The sequence below is a fragment of the Opisthocomus hoazin genome, chromosome 20 (assembly GCF_030867145.1).
Source record: "Opisthocomus hoazin isolate bOpiHoa1 chromosome 20, bOpiHoa1.hap1, whole genome shotgun sequence".
Taxonomy (NCBI): domain Eukaryota; kingdom Metazoa; phylum Chordata; class Aves; order Opisthocomiformes; family Opisthocomidae; genus Opisthocomus; species Opisthocomus hoazin.
Window position 1 is genome coordinate 9,714,242 of NC_134433.1, and position 22,893 is coordinate 9,737,134.

The following is a 22,893-nucleotide window of genomic DNA, read 5'->3' on the forward strand; positions in this document are numbered from 1 at the left end:
CATCCGTCCTCTCTGCAGAGGAGGGTGGGATTAGTCTGCAGTAAGCAAGCCGTGGAGGGACACGCCGAACAAGGAGGACAAAGCAGAATACCCATTCACCGAGCAGTGTTCAGCCCAAGGGCTGGGTGAGGTAGGGGGTCTCGCTGGAAAGAAGCCGTAGCCTGTCACTGTGCGGTTCCAGCCTGCCTCCCGAAGCCCGGCGTGCAGGGGGTGGCCGGCCCAGCATACCTGCTGCGTGGGGTTGGCTTTTCCAAACTTTCAAGTGCTCAATTTTCCAACTGCTGTTCTTTTAACAGGTTTTTGTGTGTCATTTATAATTTATATTGCAATAGCACCCAAAAGTGCTTTCCAGACACTGATCACATCTATAATTCTGGCTCTAAAAAGCTTCTATTCTGGAGAAAAAAAAGGAGAATAATTGACCAGTGTTTCCCAAACAGAATTGCCCGAAGTTTCTGCTGATGTATTTTTAACAATGCATAGCATGAAATCTTGTCTGATATTATTCACAGGATTACAACAGGTGTTGGGAATTGGCTGGGGAGGCTGTGCAGAAAGGGCAGCTGACAGCTTACTGTATATGCAGATGTAACATCTATTAGAAATCTCCTCTGTGGTTTGCTTGCATGCAGGCTGAATAGATTCTCGAAACAATGCTGCTGTGAGTGGAAGCCATCAGCAGAATTGCTTAAGGCTGCAAAGCCCATTACTTATACAGCAGTAGAAGCAAGAGCGAGTGCCACAGTGCAATAACTTGTCCTGCTTTGCTGGAGTTGTTTAGGAGTTATTAGATCAATACACGTACATCCACATCTAATAAAAGTGCAAGAAAATAATTTATCTCAATCTGTATTGTTAGCTCAGGTTTTTATCCTGATATTATCCAGCTGCATAAATAATGTGAACTTTCTCTTTTTGTGCCTTGTTAATACTGCTGCCATTTCTTCATGCACAGAATGGGTTGTGTCCCGTGCTCTGATTATTAGAGCCAGGTTACTGTACTTTTTACAATTACATTTTAATTACAGCTGTAGAACCTATGCAAAATCATTTAATATAATGTTGTGAGCAAATAGTGCAGATGATGCATTTAGTGTTTGATTGCCGTTGGTTTACTGATTGATTAAACATGCAGACACGGTCTCTGCTTTGACGAGTAGCTCAAAGCCCATGCGCACGCACCGGGGGATAGGTTTTATATTCGCTATTTTAGAGGATTTCAGTTTTCAAAAGGCTGAGCTGAAAAAGCAGGGGGTCTGGCACACAGAAATAGGACTTTATTATTGAAGAAAGGAAGGGACCCATCAGTGTAAAAGTTGGTCAAGAAAAGTTTTGACTTTGCTTGGTGGCGGTTCCTGGGTTGGAAGAGTTGGCGGTGTGCCTTGGAGGCGGCGATAGGCGACTGCTGGAGCTCTGCTCTGCTGGAAGTGCAGCACGGTTTGCCTGGAGTAGCCCAGGTGAAAAGCAGTCATTGCTCAAGGAGGGAAGCAAGGTGGTTTTAGAAAAGTAAAACAAATTTTTACGGAAAAGAGAGAAGAAAGTCTGACCAGGAGGACTAGATACTGTAAAAATAACCAGGTTTTGTTCCGCTTTCTGAACAGACGGTTACGTGCAGTTATGGAAAGGACTTTGCTGCTATTTATTGCCTGAAGTTACTGATCCATCTGTCTTTACCCAAACTCTTGTACAGACAATCTTTACTCATAATTCTGCCTTTCTCCTTTCTATTATTATTCAGTATTTGTCTGGGAATTTTGTCTGGTAGCCAAGTCACAGGCTTATCAGATATTGCATAAATCCTCAGCAGTTGGTAACTGATCTGTGCAAAATTGTCAGTTTAGGGTTAAATATTGTTGAATAAATAGACCTGCTGAAAGAACAGAAGCTAACAATTCATGTTTTGGGAAATAATTACTGAAGAAAGACAGCCCACAATATTGTATGTGTGTTAGAGAGAATGGTCAGAATATCTTTTAATTCAGCATTTACCCGTGAGAATTACTCCCATGAGGAACCTTGCAATAAAATCTGCTTGGTCTATGAGAATAGAAAGAAATTGAATAAAAAGACTCCATTTCTACTCGTATTTATTCAGTCTGGGAAATTCAGTGGGCCGCAGCATTAGTATCAGCAGGGGATTCCTTGCTCCTAGCGTTAAATTACTGTCATAATCGCTCAATTATTTCTTCCTTGTACTGTTTAAAATAAAAATCCATCACATTCTGTGTTTTTTTCTAACATTTATTAGGTTGAGTGTTTAGGAAAATCAATTATATTCAGTCAGGCATGAATTGATGAATGTTCTTGTAATAATTGTCAGTTGTTAAACTGAATGTACTTTCTCTTTTCACCCCTTTTCATTTCCTTCAGAGGGCAGAGGTGGCGCAGAGAGAGGCAGAGACCTTAAGGGAGCAGCTCTCATCAGCTAACAAATCTCTCCAACTTGCTACCCAGATCCAGAAGGCACCTGATGTGGTGAGAGAAAATATTTACTGACTCTTACAGGTTTCTGACATTCCTGCTGTACAGCTCTTTCAATTTATGCTCGCAGCTATAAAAATAGCTGTTTGGAGTAATATTTTAACTGAAAAGGAATTGTGTTCCTTTGGGGTTGCGGTTTGGTTAAACTTCTGAGGGGGTTGGTGGCTGCAGGAGGCCACGAGAAGCAGAGAGGCTGCTCTGCTCCGCGGTGACCAGTACGGTGATCCATAGCTCTCCACGGCTGCTGGTCCAGGCGGATAGCAGCAGCTCTCAGAAATTATTTCACATGGGTAGGAGGGTCAGCAGAGGAAGAATGAAGCGTGTGTAGCAAACGGTGCCTTGGTTGGGCCCTCAGTACCTGCCTGCCTGGAGGGCACAGCGGAGGCACGGAGCTTCAGACCGAGGGGACCAGGCTTGCCCAGAGTCAGTTGCTTTAGCGGGGGCCTGCTGCCTGCCCGCTGCTGGGTCTTGTTACTCGGAGTGTACGGGCTGGCAGGGGAACTAGAAATAAATTCAGTACCATTCCAGTTTTCACTGGATGTATCTGAGCTGAGAATTACACCTATAAGTTCAATAAAAGAAGCCTGGAAAATTGAGAAGATACCCAGTACTCTGAAAGGTTTGACTGGTTGCTGCCTTCTCTGTGTGTATCTAAACAAAGCAAACGCTGCTGCCTGGGGAGGTCGGTAGCACTGGCACTGCTGATCGGACCTCGCGGGCACCCGGTGCTGGTACAGGGCTCCAGCTGGCCCTGGGTTAACAGGTAGCACAGATAAGCAGACAGATTATTCTGATTTTTTGTTTGCCAAAGGAGCAATAGGAGTATTTAAATGTAAATATGCAATTAAGTGAAATTTAGTCTACTTCTAAGCAGCAGATTCAACAAACAAAAGAAATCATGCTCCTTATATTGCTTTTTTCTTGCGAGCCATTCACGTGCTTGACACTGATATTGGAGAAGCACATGGTTGCCTGTAAAATACATTTGCAGAGAATGAGTAACAAACCATAAGTCCTCCAGATCTGTTTGGTTGCCTATTAATACGACCCAGTATTTTCTCAGAGAAGTCAAAAGATAGATGAGCAGGCTGCAAAACAGAAAAATAAAAAAATAAAAAGCTTCAATATCACTTGTAACTCTGAATTACCTGCCTCTTCCTATCTCGTGTCCTAGTCTTATCATTATTTTAACATTAGGTCTTTCTTGTATTTAATAGTATTTCTGCACTTCATTTATATTTAATATGACAACTACCGCAGGATGAAAATGATCATTATCTATCTTATTTCAGACTCTACGTTCTAGTCTCAATAGGCACAAGCAGCAGATGATTATACAACTTGTGATGTTTCATGCAAGCAAATTAGAGGTTTTTTCGAGTTAAAAGTATAATTCAGTGTAATAGGAGAGCGTTGTTAACTGCTGTTCGTACGTGCAGCTTTCTGTGAGATACAATGGTATGTATCACGGGGAATCAAGCAAAGTGTTTAGAAGGTACAGAAAAGGTTGTTGTGCCTGTATTTTCCAGAAGAGAGGGTATGGAGTATGTTTCAATCTGCTGCAATGTCATCTTGAATTGTAAGGAAAGTGCTTGGGTGACAGCATCGGTGGGTTGAATTCTGGGCTCTTTTACCGTAGGATCTTTGGTATAATGCTTACAATCATTGCGTCTCTCTTGGTAAATGGATTCTTACCTAGTTCTCGGGTGTTTTCTGAGGAACAGTGGTTAGATTAACCTTTGTAAGATGCATTTTAGGCTTTTTAATGGAACATGCATTCATCATTGGGCTGCCTCGTGCTCCCCAGATCTGCAGGGTTTCCTTATGCTCTTCGTGGAAGAGAGGTGCAGAGCTCTCCCGTGCGTTACAGCTGTTAATCTCTTAACACAAAAGGAAACTTAAAAGAGATGGTACAGTTAGTCTGTCTTACCTTGCCTGAATAGATCCTACCTTCTTCTCTTCCTCTGTCCTCTCTTATTTCTTGTCCTGCTGGAAAGCTGGTCTAGTGAAGAAGTTTGAGGCTTGAGGACAGATTTCGCGGCCGTGGGAAACTGGAAGAAGAAAGATCCTGATTTAGGAAAGGGAATTTCTGAAAGTGGAGACCATGGGGAGAATGGCCTTGTCTTAACAGCTGTCACATCTATCTTCATCCCCATAGAGGAGAGGCTTTAGTTGCTAGCAGTAATGTTAGCAGCAAACAATTTTCATGCAAGGAGCAAATTCATTGGAAGTAGCACTCCGGGGCAATTTGTGACAGTTTTGCCTGGAACATGTGGTGTGCATATGAAGAGCCAAAGGCACATGACTCTACCGTTCCTGATTAAGAAATTCTGCTCCATTACTTCCGAATATTTTATCTGATTAGTATGTTGTAAGCACAGATTTTCATAGTTGTTAAAGCATTTGGACTATTAATAATAAATAGATCTAAATAGAAGCCCTTGACTTTCACAGCTGCATCTTTCCGGTACACTTCTGAAATAGGGACATTTATTCTCTCCATTATCGTTATTTTACCAAAGAGCTGTCCTAGGGAGCAGAATGGTTCATCTTCCAGATTCACACAGTCAATCACAGGAGCCCCAGATTTAGAGAAGGTTTCTGTCTCTCACGCCTCCTGATGCCGTGCGTGGTCCTTTCCTAACTGGCCTGACTTCAAGCTTGTTGCCTTTTTTTATTTGTGTGGTCTAATACTTTTTTTCACATTTAGGAGCAGGCCATCGAGGTGCTAACACGGTCCAGCTTGGAAGTAGAACTGGCTGCAAAGGAGCGGGAAATCGCCCAGCTTGTAGAAGATGTCCAGAGACTCCAGGGCAGCCTCACCAAGCTGCGGGAGAACTCCAGCAGCCAGATCTCGCAGCTGGAGCAGCAGCTGACCGCCAAGAACAGCACACTGAAAGTAAGGCTCCATTCTCTGCTCAGCAGCTTTCGAAGGCTCCAACTGATGTGTCAATACTGGGTTTTACTGATAGAAGTTTTCTGTGGTCCTGAGAGGCACCATAAAAGCCATTGACTTCTTCAGGATGCTATTGAATTCCAGTTTCATTTTATTCATCTTTCCAGTGACATTTTATTCTACGTGATGACAATTTTGTTGAAATTTAATTTACCTAGTTCTCATTGTTTTGAAATTTGTTTTTGCGGAACATGGCTACCTTTAGGGTTAAAACCACCAACAGAACCCAACATATATTTACTATGGATGTGTAGTGAAATAGCTGAACTGAAAAGGTTTTAAAACTTTTCATTCCCATTCCAGTGATTGGTATTGCAGATTTTCCAGGGATGTTTGTTGTGCTATGGTCTGCATTTGAATTTACCCCTCCAGTTCTCTCCACTGGAAGAGGGAAGCATAGCATTCAGAGCATAACCACAAGTAAAATCGAGACACGGGTTTTAGCCTTAATAACCACTTGATTATTTTTTTTTAACTGTATTTTTGTTGCACAGTAATTCCCATTTATAATTAGTGGTCCAGTTCTATTCTCATTTGCGTACCAGTAGCACTGCACTGAAGCCAGTGGAAACATCTAGCCGTTTTGTGAGTGACCCCTTTACCTTGTGCTTCAGCCGCTTGACGTTCTTTGTGCGCTAGCCCACCCAGTTTTGATCTATCAGTAAGCAGGAGAAAGGTTTCCTGACATGAGTTATGAATCAGTTTCCTGTAACTCCTGTCTCCTTCATTGTTCCACCATCCACGAGCTTCCAAGCGTAAACAAGATAAATTTATCTGTTCCATTAAAGACTTCATAGTTTTGCAGGTTTCGTAGTCTGAGAGTTTTTTGAAAGCAGGAGGCTGATGGCACCCACTTAGCTCTGGCTGCGGCATGGGTAGCTTTCCCCTGTCGAAATGATTTAATGTTCAGTTGAAACTCTTACAAATTGTTCTAATTCTGACGTTTTATAGAAGTCACTAGTTTTGCTGTGGTGTAGCATTAATTTATATGGACAAATGTCTGTCGGGGCTGAAAACCGAAGCAGTGCATTCAGTATGCTTTCTGCATGTTTGAAGACAGCCTGGTGGAATTTTTATGAAAATTCAGTAGAGCAAAGGAAACCTGTTAGGTTCCTGTCCTGGTTTCGGCTGGGATAAGAGTTAATTTGCGGTTTCGGTCTCTGCCCATCTGTCACCACGTGGGCACCACTCTTAGTTAGCGAGAAAGGTTTTGAGGGACACATTTTGCTGGCTACACCCATGTTATGGGATTTTTTTTTTTTTTTCATAAAGCATCATAGAAAATATCTCGAGTCCTTGCACTTGACAGATTTTCTTGGAATAAAGCATGTTCCTGGTGAGATCAGTATTAGTTTAGCCATTAACTTCAAAGGGAATAGGATCATAGAAATGACAGGGCCAGTCTTTGATTTTCATTTCAGTAATCTCCTTCCGTTTTCTCATAGGCTTGCTAGTGCTCTGTATTTAGGTTCCTGTTGATAGTGTATTATGCAATGACTCTGTCGATAAAGTTTTAGTCATTTCAACCCTCTTTAGCCTTATTTGTAGCACTATAAAAATAGTTAAAAATACATACTTATACCCCAAAGTGCTGGGAGAACCTGTGTCTGAGGTCTGCTGTACAAAGAACCAAATCTCAGTGGTGATGTGTTGATCTCATGTTTGATTGCAGAGGAATTGCTTCTAAAATAACTGAGATTGTAGTGGTTGCCTCCACAAAAAACGAATTGCAGTTTCACAAATTAAAGCAATGTTCTCAGACCATATCTTGGGGGAATTCTTTAATACTCTATGACTTAATGAAACAATACAGAAATACTTTCAAAATTATTGCTTCTTTATCTTCATCTGATCTAGTAATCAAAACATGTCCCCTAGTAACAAGACTTTTCTGACTATAATTATGTTAACCCTGTGTTGCTGGGATTCAGAGCTTCCCTGCCTCACAGTTAAAATACGACAGTGCTAGTTAGCGAAGAGATAACATCAAATAACCTAAGTTAATTAAATACGGGCTTTTTAGTTTGTCACTCTAAACTAAACAACAATGTTATTCTAATGGGGTTTTAAAAATGTTTGAAGCCCCTTTATACAGCCCATGCTGGTTTACCTAAGACACTTTAGTTAATAATACAGTAATGATTATTTAAAAAAAAAAAAAAAAAAAAAAAAACGGAAAGAGGGGACCAATCTATGCGTGCTCCAGTATGGATTCGTTCATACAACAAGTGCGAGGCAATTCCTTAGCATGGAGTGCTTGCTGCTGTGATGTGCAGGAATGCCACCAGTCCACTCCTCCTGTCCTCTGGCTCCCTGCATTTCTGTGTGTTGGAGGACGTTAGAATGCATTTTGTCTGAATTAACCAGGTTGATATTTAGTGCAAGATACTCGTTCCTCCAGATTGTCTCACAGCTTGAACCTTTGTTATACCATGTTCCATGCATTTTACAGGGTTCTTTGAGACAATTACCATACTAATACATTTTAAGAGAGTCGTTGACTGGGAGGATGCCAAGTGCCTAAATGGTCTGCTTATGTACAGGCAGTGCATTCCCAGTTGTTAGTTTGTATTGTTTAGTAAAGTATACATTTAGGTGCAGATTTTCCATGGCAACAATCTCTGTATTAGGTACTTAGAAATGATGGATGTAAGTTTTTTTTTTTATACAGTTGAAAGTAAAATATTGCTGGTTGCCGTACTGCTGCAGCAGCATCCAAGTACCTGAGAGTCCAAAACAGCTTCATTCTGTCGTCTTTTTATTCTTGCTCTTTTTTTTCATGTGTTTTATACCTAAAGTTTCCAGACATACTTTCAGAGTATAGCATATCCCCATACAGAATTACATCTAATATAAATTGTATTAAAATGGGAATCATTAGCTTTTCTGCAGTTTAGATCTGTTTCTACAAAAGGTTTTTTTCTTAGCATATCCTTGCATAAGTAACATATTAATCCAGGATATTGTTTGTTTTAAATTTATTCCAGTGCTCTTTATACTGAGGACCAGTGTAAATAGCCAGATATCCCTACTGTAAAAGCTAATCTGCTGTAGACCCAGAAACGTTACGAGTCACAGAGTTAAGGAGGGGGTGAATTGTGTTGTATCTTTGCTTGAAGCAGTCGAGCAGCCAAATGCCGGTAGAAGCGGCCAACAGAGTGACATCGCCAAGGAGAGACGGAAGACGTGGTGGGGTTCAGCAGGGTCCTTCTATACCCTGCATCGAGTTTTGAAGCTGTCAGTCGTGATGCTGAGTCACCTCAGCAGCACTCAGGGCTCTCTGGCTCAGCGTTTCATTTAAAGATCCCTCTCCAGTCTCACTGAGCCTGATCAGGTGCATTAAAAAGTCTAACCGGATTCCTCGTTAAAGCAACTCCGTTGTGCTTAGCGTCGCGCCGTAGCTGGAGAAGCTGCTTGAACTTGTGGCGTGTTGTAGCTTAAAGCTCGGAGAGCTGAAGTGATGCCGTAGGCCCTGGGACCAAAACCTCAAATATCTTTAGTAGTTGTAGGATTTTCCTGGTCCCATCAATTAGGATTTTTTCTAGTTACATCAGTATAGGGTTTTTTAGCAGGGCCAAAACACCAGTAGCCCTGTGTCTGCTATATAAAGCAAAGTTGGTACCTCCTATAATTCCACTTAGTAACTGGAATTTGGTAAGGCAGGGTATAGCAGAAGAAATGACTAAAACTTGCCCTGAATTTATTCCTGGCGGAAAAAATCATTTTAGCTGAAATAGACTGTTATTTTTTTTCTTTTTCACACAATCCGAATGCTGCACAGGTTACTGGTGGTTAAGGATGCTAGGACACAGGACCTGTTAAGATGCCGGCCACTCATTTCATCAGTGTCCCATCAAGTGCAGATTCCATGCTTACCAACAGTTTCTGCTTTCCTGCGGCAGGCCGTGGGGGTGACCCATTACGAGCTGGTTGTTGGGCAGCTGCCAGAGCGGGGCCCACGTGTTACTGCCGGGAGATGCCTCTTGTCAGCAGTGACTAAGGCTTGTGGATATCAAAAAGCAGGAACAGGAATTTAAGAGGGCTGTGTGTTGATGTCCACTTTGTCACTGCTTTTTAATTATACATACTAGTGACAAGGCAGAAATGTCAGCAGTGGGTAAGCTGGAAAGAGCGTGATAGCAAATCCTTTGAAAGATGGCAGAATAGCTGGAAGTCCAACCAAGCCTCTGTTGTCATCTGAAGAAGCCTCATTTAAATTACTAAGATGGCTCAGACGATGGACTCGCTAATCTGTGGGTGCTGTATGACCCAGTGTGTAGGTTTGCTGCTTGTACCCATCGGATCGCTTTGGGGTGGGTGATTCCTACACACTGGCTCACTTGGGAAGACAGCGTGGTTAAGAGGTTCCCAGTTCTGATTGCCCGTCTGTCCCAGCCCTGCTGTTCGTGCACCCATAACTGTGTTGGTGCAGAACTTTATGGGGCTGCGTTTTAAATGGGTTTGTTAAAATTATCCAAGTTCACAGTAGCCCTTCCCTGCCTTCCTCCTGCATTCAGTGAGCAGCCCAGGAGTGGGTGTAGGATCTTCTTGAATTTGCTTCTCCACTGAAGGCCGCCTCTCCTGGACAAAAAGTCCTATTTTTCATGTCTTACGTTCCTTTCATTTTCAAAGTAGATGCTCTGTCTGTGAGGGTAGTGCGTCCTTGTGTTATTTCTGTTTCCTGTGACCTTTGCGACTCTGTGCCAATTCTAACACCAAAAATTAAATGAACCAGAGCTAGCCTGAACTTGTCCGTGGAAGTTGCAGGCCAGTAAGTTCTGTTCTTGCTTTGTTTAGATCAGGTGTGCCTGTACTAAGCAAAGAAATTATTAGTGGGAAATTAATGTGACTTCTGCAGGCAAGATAATGGCATCAATTATGTATCGCTATGTTTTAGGCCTCCTGAAGCATTTATCCTGTAGTGATGAGCACTGTTGTGGGAGCAGGGGTCCTTGGGTAAGGTCCAAATGTGTGGCATTGCGTTATGGATTGTGTTAGGAGGTTTGTTTCAACGTCTGTGGCATCTTCACACTGAAGAGAAGCCATTGAGACTGTCCCAGGTCGGGTAGACCTGAGCAAAAAGACCTGCTGAGTTGGTCTCAATGCTTCGTCTCCGGTGTGTACTCATATTAGTTACTGCAATAAGTAATGCTTGGAAAATGGCTTGGCACAGCTGTTTTGTTTCGCCATAAGGCATTGTAGAAGTCTTACAAGGCTTTCCAGTCAACAACACCTCCTTCAGTCTTCTTTTTTTCCTGTAGATACGGTTATCAAGAACCGTCATATTAAGAATAAAGCATGTGCCAAAGCAGCCTGCTTGTTCACTCAAGTTAGCAGTCTCGTAAAAATTTCAGCTGCCCCATGTTAATACCTTCATCCCTGATCTCCTTATTGAACACCTGACAGTGACGTTGCAAACGGCCAAACTGGGACCTGCAGGATCCTGTGCCGCTTGGCACTCTGTAAACAAAGGGAGAGTGAGGTATAATTGTGTTTACGTTGAATTGGTTATAGTTTGTTTTCTAATATATGTAAATTAGGTATGAGTCATTAACCCTCACTTGTGCACTGCTGTATATATGGAATAATTTAAAGATGATTTTGAAAGCCTGCAGGAAAAAAAAATGAACTAATTAAATCCATGTTCTTTCTTTTAAAGCAACTGGAAGAAAAACTGAAAGGACAGGCTGATTATGAAGAGGTTAAGAAAGAATTAAAGTAAGTGTTAAATGCTTGTGTGACTTTTTCACAAACTGTAGTAGTAACAATGCTTGTTAAATGAAGCCACAAATCTGTGTTCTTGAAACAAAAAAAGAATTCTATCAACATGACAAAGACAGGGATGTCAGGAATATTGGCAGGAATTGCATCCGGCACCAGTGCAACTGCTGCACCTGAGAGTACTCGTTTTTGTTGCAGCAGAGTATCGCAGTAGCAGATAATACTGTGTGTCCGTGAAGAAAAGGCGCTACAACTGTCGTCCACCACGGGTAAAAAGTTTTCCAATCTGTGGTATTTTGGGTGGACCACTCTCAAAAAATCCCCAGCCAACAGCTGCATGTAATGTGGACCAAGATTTTAGTGCGGGGCCTTTGGCCAGAACACCTTGCCAACCCCTGTTCAGCGCTGACCGTTTTAGTGCTGCGCTTGTTTCGTTGTATATTTTTGCTAATATATTGTGGTTTTAAACTAAAGCCACAAACAGCCTCTTCCTGTTTGAAGGGGGTGTTTGAAGAGACTTAGAAGAGCCTCATTTTAAACTATAACAAGATAAGCTGTCAGGTTCAGAAGAGAAGTTTTTTGACTGGAAAGATGTTTGGTGTCAAGGTTTAAATAACTGCAAGAAACTCCATCTCTTCTTTCATCATTCTGGCATTTTTGTGTGTATTTTAAGAAGACTGAAAAAATGTTACCTCGTTTAATGAGGTAGTTCGGAGGAGGCTGGTAGTCATGTGCTTTTGTTGACACGTCCCTGGAGAGTATGGAAGGCAGGTTTGGTTTTGCAACAACTGCCCAGCCCCTGGTGTGACAAGATATTGAAGCCCCACAGGCTGAGGTTCGGGCTCGCTGCCAGCTGCAGCACACCCTGAGGTGGGTAAATCGTGTCAGTCAAGTGAAATGAGTTGTCCGTTTCTTTGGTCATTACACCTGAATATTAACCGGTCTCAAAAAAGCTTCGTCGCTGTAGTGACACGGGTAGATAATGCCCGTGTTCTCTCCTGAATTTAGGAAAGGCAGCTTTAGATTTCAGCTGGTTTGTGCCCTCGTGTAAAGTAGTGAATGGGAATTAAGCCACAACCTTCCAATTTGCTACATGAGTTACTAAAATGTGAATGTACTGAAACAGCAAATGAGTTTTAAATCCTACCTGGGTTAATGCCTTTACTTCAGATACGAAACTCATTTAGATCCCTGTATTCCTGGGGGTAAGGCCGTTTTCTTTTTTTCTTTTTGTGCGGGTAAGCACATGGTGCTGCTACCTGTTCCTGTTATTTCAAGATGAGCCTGCAGTGAAACAAATGGGAGAATCTCCTGGAAGTGGCCCTTGTTGGGTGCCAGTAAATTAAATCTCTGTCTCCTGGCTCTTACGGTTTTTACATCCCCTGATTTGTGGGTACCACTTTTTCTCTGGGCAGGTGACGCTGAGGGACAGCCAGCCAGCTTGTAGGTGGCCTGGAGTCCCTACACAGTCCTGCTGGATGGTGCGCGGGGTTAAGACCCTCTGTGGGAGCACTGCAGATGTGCGCAGTGCTGCATCGTCACAGCAGCTCGTTTGTGCCACCCTCTCTGCTCCCATCTGGTCTAAAAGATGCGTAAAAATCGAAATGCGCATCATCTGAGAGTGACGGTCTCATCTGAAGTGAAACTATGAAAATCCTGTTGCTGTGAATCTGGTATCCCTCGTGCAGAGTGCTGCTGTGCCTGACTTTGTGGCCTGAAACACTGACCAAAATGAACTGCTCATCACATGCACATGCACCAAGAAAAAAGAGACCTTGTCAGTAAGGAAGAAAGAGAATAAACTTCTCAGTTGTTTCGGCAGCAATATATTTTCCTTAATCCTCCCAGGGATGTTAGAGGCATTCTAGACTGAGGGATCTGAATGTCACTCAACTTCTGACCTTGGGGGAACTTAACTGGGTCCACATCAAGATCTGGAATGGGAGGATTCCTTGCTTTCTGCACTGGCTTTTGTGCCAAATGGCTTTTAAACCTGTTTTTGAGATCTGAGATCTCTGCGTGTCCTTTCAGTTCCCTCTCAAGTAACACGACAGTGCTAACCCTCCTGCCTGTGCAGTTGGGATCATACGAACAAAAAGCGGAGATGTCCCAATGCACACTTTGCTTTAGAGTAAGATCTTTCAAGTCGTGTTGGACGTGCAGATTCAAATCACAAGATCATTCCTTTAAAAAGCAGATAACTGATCTTGAGCAGCAGACTGAGTCGAGATCTCATGGGCAAAGATATTCCTGGAATCCGAAGGGGAAACATTTTGCTTCCTCATGTTCCTGAAGAAAATGTCTCCTTTGTGACACATTTCAAGAGTATTTTTTGACATGTTTAACATTTTTTGACAAAATGAACCTGCTGTAGTGAATATTCCTCCAAGGGCAATTCAAGATGCCATCAACCTGGTTTTTAGTATATTTTGGGTTCTAAGTGTATAGGAAATTACCTGTGAAATTGCCAGAGGGCTATTTCAGGTAGCAAAGAATCCACTTGAAGCAAGCAGAGGTCACGAGTTTCCAGCCGAGGGTTCAACACACATGCCTACTCCAGGTTTGCTGAAAAATGGAACTGCTGCAAGGTTCAGGAGCCTTTCTGAAGGTCCCAGCAGGTGCTCGGAACCAAGGCGTGTTGGTTGAGCAGCCTGTGCAAGTGGAGGGCACAACAGGATCAGGGCTTTAAAGCCAGAATTTTGGTACTGAGAACCCAATGTACACCCTAAATAAGTTCAGGCTTACCTTGCACTTCTGACTGGTTTCAGCCTGGTTTGGTAGGCAGCACAGTGGTGGTCAGAGCATGTCACGCGTGCTCCTCCGAGAGTGGGCACCTGCTTTTGGCTTAGTCTCCTCTGGAAAGAACGCAGTTGGTATGCTCCAGGACTGCTCTGCGTGGCAAACCAACGTGTGGTAAGTGGGGTTTACTGGGAGACCTGCGTGGCAAGGGCACTGCTGACCTGAGCTGAAATGGGAGAAACCCCTGTGATTTGCCATGGGAAGTGTGCCAGGTGACAATTTGCTGTTACAAACTGGGGGTTTTTAAATTCAGATGGGTCTCCTCATCTGACCGTCATGAGGACGTACGTTACTACTTGTGATCCTTTCAGAGGCCATACCCTGCAGAATCCATGGGAGGATGAAAACAGTTACCTGCCCGTGAGTGGGCTTTTCCCTAGATGTACCTCTGTGTATTTATCTCCCTCAGCACCTTGGAGTCCTGCTAGACAGAGCTGTGCCTCTGAAGAGGTGTCCCAAGGAACGCTTGCTTTCAGCAGTGACGAACAACTGGAGTAAACATGCCTGTGATGTCTGTATAATGTCAGGAGCTTTAAGACCTCGAGCCGTTAATGCACAGCTTCTCCCCTTGACTGGCGTGACTCCATTAATAGCAGGAAAGAGGCACTTTTGCCTGTGGGTGAGCTGCTGTGCCCACGTAGAGCAGAGTCTTATCGGCGTTACTTTATGTGCTTGTGCACTGGATAATGGCTGTAATCCACAGCGATTTCTGCTGGCAAGAGGTGTCATCCAGGGATGCCGTGTGATGAAGCTGATGGCCAGAATGCTGTGATTTTATTAGTTATTATATTTGTAGGAGTGCTTGTCAGAATTAACACTGTATGCACAGATGCAGAATACGTGAGGTTTCTGTCTCAGACTGACTTTTTTTTTCCTTGGATTTGCTATGACTTTTTGTGATCCTGAATGAGTCACTGAGGCCACTGCTTTCCAGAGAGCCACTTAATGTGCATCTGGTTCTGGATTAACGCATGGGCAGAGGTAGAGAGGAGCTGGCAGCCGTGTGCGCCGCGGCCGTCAATGGGTGCTGGGTGCCTGGCTGACTCCTGCTGGCATCCAGAACTCGGCCCTACATCTTAAGACTGGCCACTTGCTTTTTTTGACTCAGTTTCCACATTTAATACATGGTTAAGCTTTCTGCCTCACAGTGTTCCTGGTGCTTTATACATGAAAAATGCCATATAAACACTATCTGTATCTCTGTGTGTATTTTTCTCCAACAAATGAATGTTGTCTTTGTGCAAGGAGACGCTGAAATCATTTATTGCTTCAGTCTGAGAAACTCAGCGTCCTGCCTGCAGCAGGCCTATTTAAAAAAATTTATAAGACAAAGCATAGTAATAAGTTCATATTCCTGTAAGATTCTCATCCGCCAGACGATACGACTCTAACTGAAAGGCTTGGAAGGGAGACGTCCTTTGACTGCTCAGTATTTATGTAAAATATTGACAATGAGACTATCAGATTCTTCACTTAATGTACTTATAAATATTTGGATCTTTCGTATTTCCTAAGAAATATTGTGCCATTGTGGCTTCCCTTTGCCACAGAACTAGGAGGTTATTAAAATGAAAAACCGCCTTTTAGCCTGTAGTGGCTTGGTTGGGAAGATTATTTGTGCATATTTTCCTTGATATGCGAGCTGGTGTATATTATGGAAAGTACTGTAACTGTGGTGGTGATCCCCTGTTTGGTTGCTTTGCTACAACTTTTTCATTCCCTTCAAGCTTCACAGATAAATTTATATCGCTTCTGACAGCTTAAAATGTTATATCCTTATTAACCTTTAAATTTACGCTTTAAACTGGCCTGGTGGGATTGCATATGGAATGATTTAGATGACGCTCGAGAAAATTTTCTCATCCAATAACGAGTTGGAATAGTTACTCTATATTCATTATGAGGCTGTGTTACTGCAAGGGAAGTTGTTATCACTTGTAGTGTTGCTGGAGAGTGGGAAATGATAATGTTAATGCACATTAGTGCAGTTGTTATGAAAAGAAGAAATAGAAAATAATTTTTTTTCTGCCTTCCACAGTATATTGAAATCCATGGAGTTTGCACCATCTGAAAGCTCTGGTGCGCAGGTACTGAACCTACTTTTGTTTCCCTAATTACTTCAGCAGTTCAGTTAATTAACAAAAATTTTGTCTGGCAATTCATTGGTGGTGGCATGGAGAATTTCTTGTTGATGTTGAGACATGTGGGTTGATCATTATTTTCCTAGCGTTTTCTTCTGTAGAAAGCTGAACTGAACATTTTTTGCCTATTAATTGATGTGAAGTGGTCAAGGACAAAGAATGACGTTTCAGCTGCGCTGGGGTGGAGAACCATCATGTTGTGAAAGTTGAGTCTTTTAAAGCTACTGCAGTCAGTGCACAGCTACGCCGAGATTTGCATGTTCCTTGTACTGACAGTACGCTGAGCAAGGATTTCAGCGTGTTTAAGTCTTTGTTAGCCTTGAAAATAGTGTTCGCAAAAGAAAACAAACCTTTGAGTACTGAGAAAGCAGGAAAAAGCTTTGCTATTCCAGCAGATTAAACTTACTTAAGTTTAAAGGTTATGAATTGAATTCCTGCTGCTGATATCTGGACTGAGCATCAATATACTGGCATTAATTTTCAATATGTTTTTAAATGATCGAGGGTTAGATATTTAGTGGAAGGTAAATGGCAAGTTTCTGTGGCTGCTTTTATTTTTGAAGAAATTGTTTATACTGAAATGCAGCATTTCAAAGAAATACTTAACTTGGTTCAGTTGACCTAGAAGAAATAATATGATCTTAACTCCTATTTTAATCAGATTAAAGAAGTCTACAACTTTTAAATTGAAAGCTTGCCGATGCCGATTTTGTAATAAGTGGGATTAAGAAAATGTTCCGTTACACATTTCCAAATAATGCAAATTGATGAATGATTTACAATGAAACCTAAACAGCAAATCTCTCCGATGGCTTGTGTAGGAGCACGGAGTGATTGCTGCAAATGCAGGCGTGCTGAATTCCCTCACTGCGTTCATAGCAGGGATGAGCACTTGTTTTCTTCTTCTGAAATCCTATTTAGTGCCTGAGTGAGACTCTTAATGCTTTTAGAAACAAACCTCCCACTTTGATTTTCTTCAGGATGCATCCAAGCCGCTGGAGGTGCTGCTGCTGGAGAAGAACCGCTCCCTGCAGTCCGAGAACGCCACGCTGCGCATCACCAACAGCGACCTGAGTGGTAAGTTGACGCGGTTTTCGGGTCTGCTGGTTTGTTTGCTGTCTTGGGAAGAGAGGGAGGGCTGATGGAGAGATGGATGTCTGAGCTAATGCATGGCAGAAAGATGAACAGGCAACAGGAGCACTGAATAATGTTTGATTTCTGCAGTTTTATAGGCTGGATAAGCAAATAAAACTTGGAGACCTCAGAGAGTCTTTAAAGGTTAGGAAAGAGAGGCGTTAGAAGATGTACCAAGTGGTAGCATTTGAGGCTGTCTTCTGTTTTGGGAACAAATTCATCCGTGGCACCAGAAGTCTCTTCCCCCATGCACAACGTTGTGCAAAATGTTTGCATGTAGAACACAATCATCTTCCTGTCTGATACGCTTAGATACACCACCAGCAAAACCAAAATACTTTCTTTTTAGCACAGTGCGTTTGCCGTTTGACTTTCCTAATGTGGGCTTTTTACCTCTTGTGTGCACGTTTTTAAATGGCAAGTCATGGAAGTTCCAGATACTTGAATGCTGACGGTTTTTGCAGCTGGAAGGAAGTTAAAAGCTGCCACTGGCCCTGGGATTACTGAATTTTGGAGCGGTTTATGACGTTAATGAGTGATCTGGGTGCATCCACCTAATGGCGATTCTGCTATTCAAATTGGTTTGTTCCAAAATGTAAATGTTTGCTGCATTTGGGTTCAGTAGGTCCAATGAGTAATGTCTTGAATGAGAGACAACAGAGAGACTTGCTGTCTGTAACTGCATTGATTTTAAATGTATAACTGCACTTCATGTAATTGTTCTAGTTTTAATGTTTGTAAGGGGGATTCTCCAGGCTGCAACATACAAGAAAGGTGCAAACATGAAATGCATGTTGTTTGTTTTGGGGGCCTTGTTTGGCTGATTACAATTTCAATTATTAAAAAAACAAACAAACAAACAAAAAAATAAACCAAAACCAAAATGAACACAAAAGTCCCACCACAACCTCATTGGCCCTCGTCAATCTGCACTTTTTCCCTTTGCGGGGCAAACTTTGCATTTTTTTATCTTGGTTTTTCCCTCTTTGATCCCCCATAATGCATTATGTTTGACCTTCCTTGTAGGGTCAGCCAGGAGAAAAGGGAAAGACCAGCCTGAGAGTCAGCGTCCTGCAACCTTGCCGGCCTCCCCTCCTTCTCAGTTGCTCCGCAACGCGGGGGAGCAGGCTTCCAATACTAATGGTACACACCAGTTCTCACCAACGGGTTTAAGTCAAGACTTTTTCAGCTCATCCCTGGCGAGCCCCAGCTTACCCTTGGCCTCCACAGGAAAATTTGCACTAAACTCTCTCCTCCAGCGCCAGCTAATGCAGTCCTTCTACTCCAAGGCAATGCAGGAAGCAGGAAGCACAAGCATGATTTTTTCAACAGGTCCTTACAGCACAAACTCCATATCTTCCCAAAGTCCGTTACAACAAAGCCCGGATGTAAATGGCATGGCCCCGTCTCCCAGCCAGTCAGAAAGCGCTGGGAGCGTCTCTGAAGGCGAGGAGATAGACACGGCCGAAATTGCACGTCAGGTGAAAGAGCAGTTGATCAAGCACAATATCGGACAGCGGATATTTGGACATTATGTGTTGGGACTGTCGCAAGGGTCTGTCAGTGAGATACTAGCCCGGCCAAAGCCATGGAATAAACTGACTGTGAGAGGCAAGGAGCCATTTCATAAGATGAAGCAGTTCCTCTCGGACGAGCAGAACATCTTGGCTCTTCGCAGCATCCAGGGTAGACAAAGAGGTAAGCGCTCGCCGGCCAAGGTCTTGCCTTCTATGCCTGTTAGTTACAAATGTTAAAAATCAGAAGCTTCCCTGTACGGGGCTGTTGGTGCGTTGCTGCTGTTTTCACCCGAATCAGATGTCAGGTACAGAAAGTACAGCTTTCTAACTGCTTTTCAGCACGCAAGCAGGTTAGTATCTTTGCTTACGCTTTTTTTAGCCGCTGACTTGTGTTTGTCAGAAGGAGCGAGCAGCAGGTACGCTCACGTCCCTCGCTTCCCACTAGCTCCATGTCAGAGCTAAATACAGAGTGAAAAGGGTCAGTAGCTACTAGGGGTATCAGCCCTCAGAGCGGCTTGAAAATTTTTATTTGCGGTTGTTGATTGAGATCTTGTGTGATATTTTTTTTTCCAAAGTGTTTTGACATAATATCATAGGTGATGCATGAGACGGTGTAATTAAGAAACAATCCTAACTGAAAGCAGCTTTGCATATTTAAGGCAGTGATTTAAAGAAATAATATGCATTTCGTTGTGATTCATCTTAAGCGAAGACTGAGATTTACATTTAAAGAAACTGAAAAGTTAAGTTGTTTACAATGAAGAAATACTGGAGAGGACAGGCAGGATTTTCCTAGATTTTGTTTAATTGAAAGTGCACACTGTTAGATTTATAATCTGTTCTTCCTTTTGATGATTGTACTTGAGGGGATTATCTGCCCATCTTTAACCTCTTCATTTTTGGTATCTCTAGACATTTATTTATATCTGTCTAATCTCCTTTCCGAACGTAGCTGTAATCTTTATTAACAAACCAGCCAGCCTTGCTTCTTCCCAAGCAGCCGGCTCCTCCAGCGCTCAGCCCACGGCTGGAGGGCGCGAGGGCGGCTCGGACCCTCGCCTGCAGAGACAGGCTGCCAGCTTCTCATGTCACACAGCCCGTGATGTCAGAGCAACCATCCCCTGATTGTTTTGTTCTTACCAAACTTGTTTTTCAACAGAGAATCCAGGCCAGAACCTGAACAGACTATTTCAGGAAGTACCGAAACGAAGAAATGGGTCTGAAGGTACGTCACAGGCAGGTCTTTCTCTTTGCAGTCACTACCTAGGGAGTGGAGTGTGCTTTAGCTGTGTGTTTCCTTAAAGCTGTGCAGTTTGATTCTGGCCTGGAATCTGATAGAAAAACAGACAGTAAGTATAAAACAAACCATGGGTTAGATGAACACTTTGCTTTTTCTAATTCTGCTGCTGCTGTACTAACGTAGCGCTGTTTGGATACTTTTTCCACTGCCAACCTCACTGCGTACACAGATAAAAAGAGATAAGGGACAGAAGCATCTTTATAAAACTGTCAGATCTGTTGAAATGCTCTCTTTGCTATTTTTGTGATTTTGGAGGGAGAAAGTTGCACAATTACTTATAATCCAACAACAGTCGCAGAGCGCTTCTGCTGTGGATTTGCATCTTTCTTCTCGTGGGGCTTATGTTGACAAATAGACTTTAAGATGCTGTTAAATTAGTGTTAGCCTTACTGCAGTACGGTGTACAAAAAAGAGAACAAGATAAGGAAACTTCTGATGGATAAATTATCAATGAACAGGAAGTACCAACATTTTGCTTCGTTATAGATTAGTTGCAGAATTTTTCTTTTAGCAAGAGGAGGAAGAAAAAACAAAAACAGGTACCCCGAAACTCTGTAGTTATTTTGACTACAGTCAGGAATTATCTAGCTCATGTACAAATGATAATCTCATAATGAAAAATGCAGTGAAGTGCAATAGCGTTCACAGTCATAGTTTTCCCTCCTTTTCTTCCCATTAGTGGTTAAAACCAAAACAAATCCCAACAACCAAGTAATAGCTCTTAGCTGGAGAGTACTTCAAATGGTGTCTGCATTTAAATGACTGTTTCTCTAAATGTATTAACTTCTAGAAAGTTAAAAATTCTTTTTATCTAGTTACTTTTTAATTTTGTTTTGGGCTGAATGTGTACTCATCCTACTTTGCCTAGCAGCTGATGCAATTTTTAGGGTGATTCCTGGTCTTATGTTTTTGGCTTTCTTCCTTTCCCCTCTGGTTCTTTTCCCTTCTGTTTCCTCTCCCCCTCCAATACAAAGAAAAGGAAAAAAAATAGACCTATATGTTTTATCCTGGAAGAGGAATATATGACCACCTAGTTCTTCCTCTGGTGTTGCCAGTGTTATCTTTGTTCCAGTGCAGCTAGTGGGAAGGCTTTTGCCCAAGGAGGATATTTTTCTTTGATTACATGAAGTATGTTCTTGGTGCTGTGAATGTTGGTAAAGGTCCTATGTAAACTTTCGTCAGGTCGTGCTGGTGGTATATCAGTATATGCGATCTGTCTTTGTGTTAAAAAAACAACCAAGCAAATAGAAGTTTTCCTGGTGTCATTAGTTCTGTTTTCCTCTTCAGGTAATATAACCACAAGAATCCGAACCACAGAGACTGGCTCTGATGAAGCCATCAAATCCATTCTCGAGCAAGCCAAAAGGGAGCTGCAAGTACAGAAAACAGGTACAGTCTTATTTTGTCTTGTGCTCCTTTTATTTCAGAATTTAATTAAAACAATTACCATGAGCTTTCTGGTCAGTTAATTATATTCTTAAAACCTCGAATATAGGTTTGAAGAGGTTTTTTTTTAATTATTTAGCAGAGCTGTTTCTGTCTATAAGGCAGCCCAAGTTAAAGTTACTCATTTCACAGCTTGACGGGGTCTCTGCTCGGTGCTCTGCCCGCTCTACTCTGCCCCGCTCCCGGGGCGATGCTGTGAGATTTCTAAACACCTTTTTTCCCAAGTGCAGAGCTCTGCCTGCTTTGCACCACTCCAGCCCTACAGACAGTCACTCTGCAAGGTGAACCTGTAAAATCCTTGCTTCTGCCAGTTTGCTCCTTGCAAAGCGAATGGCTCCTGCTTTCTCTCTTCTGTCTAACTCAAGGCCCAGGGATGCAACTGCGTGGGAGAGGGAAATGAGTGGGTTTGTTGGGGTGACAGTCCCAATCCAGCCAGCAATTACCAGTCACATAGTACCATCGTACTGTGGGCGTCATGCACTGAAATTATGATGTAGGCAAACTCAGTTCTAACTTTTACATGACTTTATTTTTGGTTACAGAATGTATTCTGTGAATGAACTGCAAATCCAAAAAGTGTTTCCTTTCCCTAAAACATGATTAGTTTAAGCTTAGCCCGAGAGAAGTTTAATTTCTCATTTTATGTTGTCATGTAGTTAACATTTCTGTCTACTCCATAGCCCTCCCAAATTTAAAAGAGTTTCCAGTACCACTGGAGGGCCAACAGTGGAGTACTGTGCATTACTTCTGTTTTGTTTTTTAAAGTAAATACTGATTTACAGCTTTGGATAGTTGTCTTTTAAATGAAAACTAAGCTAATCTCATTGCAAAATATAAAAGACTAATGACTTTAGACAAGTAATGATTTCATAGAGAAAGATGTGGGTTGTGTGCAGGAAACTGCAAGCACGTTGTTCAGTAACATGTTTCGTCTGAGGATCTCAGGCTTCCTTTCAAATATTAATTCAGCCTCAGAACTCCCTATGAAACCAGTAGATAAAGCAGAGAGATGGTCCCACTGTCTTTTCCCCCGTTTCTTAGCTTTTCTTGTATTTTATAGTGTGTGACAGGAGGGAATGTAGGGAGGCAAATTCGGAACCATATTCAGATGAGACATAAATTTACTGGAATAATACGCAGCACGTTTCAAATCTTATTTCACTTTGAGGTCACTTCTTGCAGTGTATGGGTTCCCTGTTACTGTCTAGTGCTTCACTTTCCCCATTCTTTGTAGAGTAGCTTTCAGAGGAATTGGTTTTCAAGCACTGGAGACCTCAGTGGAGAGTAACTTAAGTGGAAGCAGATGCCATTGCAAAAACCACCTGGCTCTGCAGAGATAATTCTGCCCCCACGTTCCCATCTCTGCTCGTCCCTGACTGCCGCAGCACAGCCACACGG

At 42.5% G+C, this 22,893-nt stretch overlaps 1 protein-coding gene across 4 annotated transcripts in view; it reads left to right on the forward strand.

The window, feature by feature from the left end:
- The window catches only part of CUX1 (cut like homeobox 1), a 283,847-nt gene that overhangs the window by 189,682 nt on the left and 71,272 nt on the right, over positions 1-22,893 (forward strand). For 2 of the 4 annotated variants that reach the window (XM_075439945.1, XM_075439946.1), the window contains exons 10-17: positions 2,371-2,475; positions 5,192-5,380; positions 11,097-11,155; positions 15,996-16,044; positions 17,079-17,175; positions 18,565-18,930; positions 19,909-19,974; positions 21,337-21,438. In XM_075439945.1, coding sequence (XP_075296060.1) covers positions 2,371-2,475; positions 5,192-5,380; positions 11,097-11,155; positions 15,996-16,044; positions 17,079-17,175; positions 18,565-18,930; positions 19,909-19,974; positions 21,337-21,438 — 1,033 coding nt within the window. Of the gene's footprint in view, positions 1-2,370; positions 2,476-5,191; positions 5,381-11,096; positions 11,156-15,995; positions 16,045-17,078; positions 17,176-18,258; positions 18,931-19,908; positions 19,975-21,336; positions 21,439-22,893 lie in introns of all 4 variants that reach the window. The other 2 variants (XM_075439944.1, XM_075439947.1) reach the window with 2 other exon arrangements.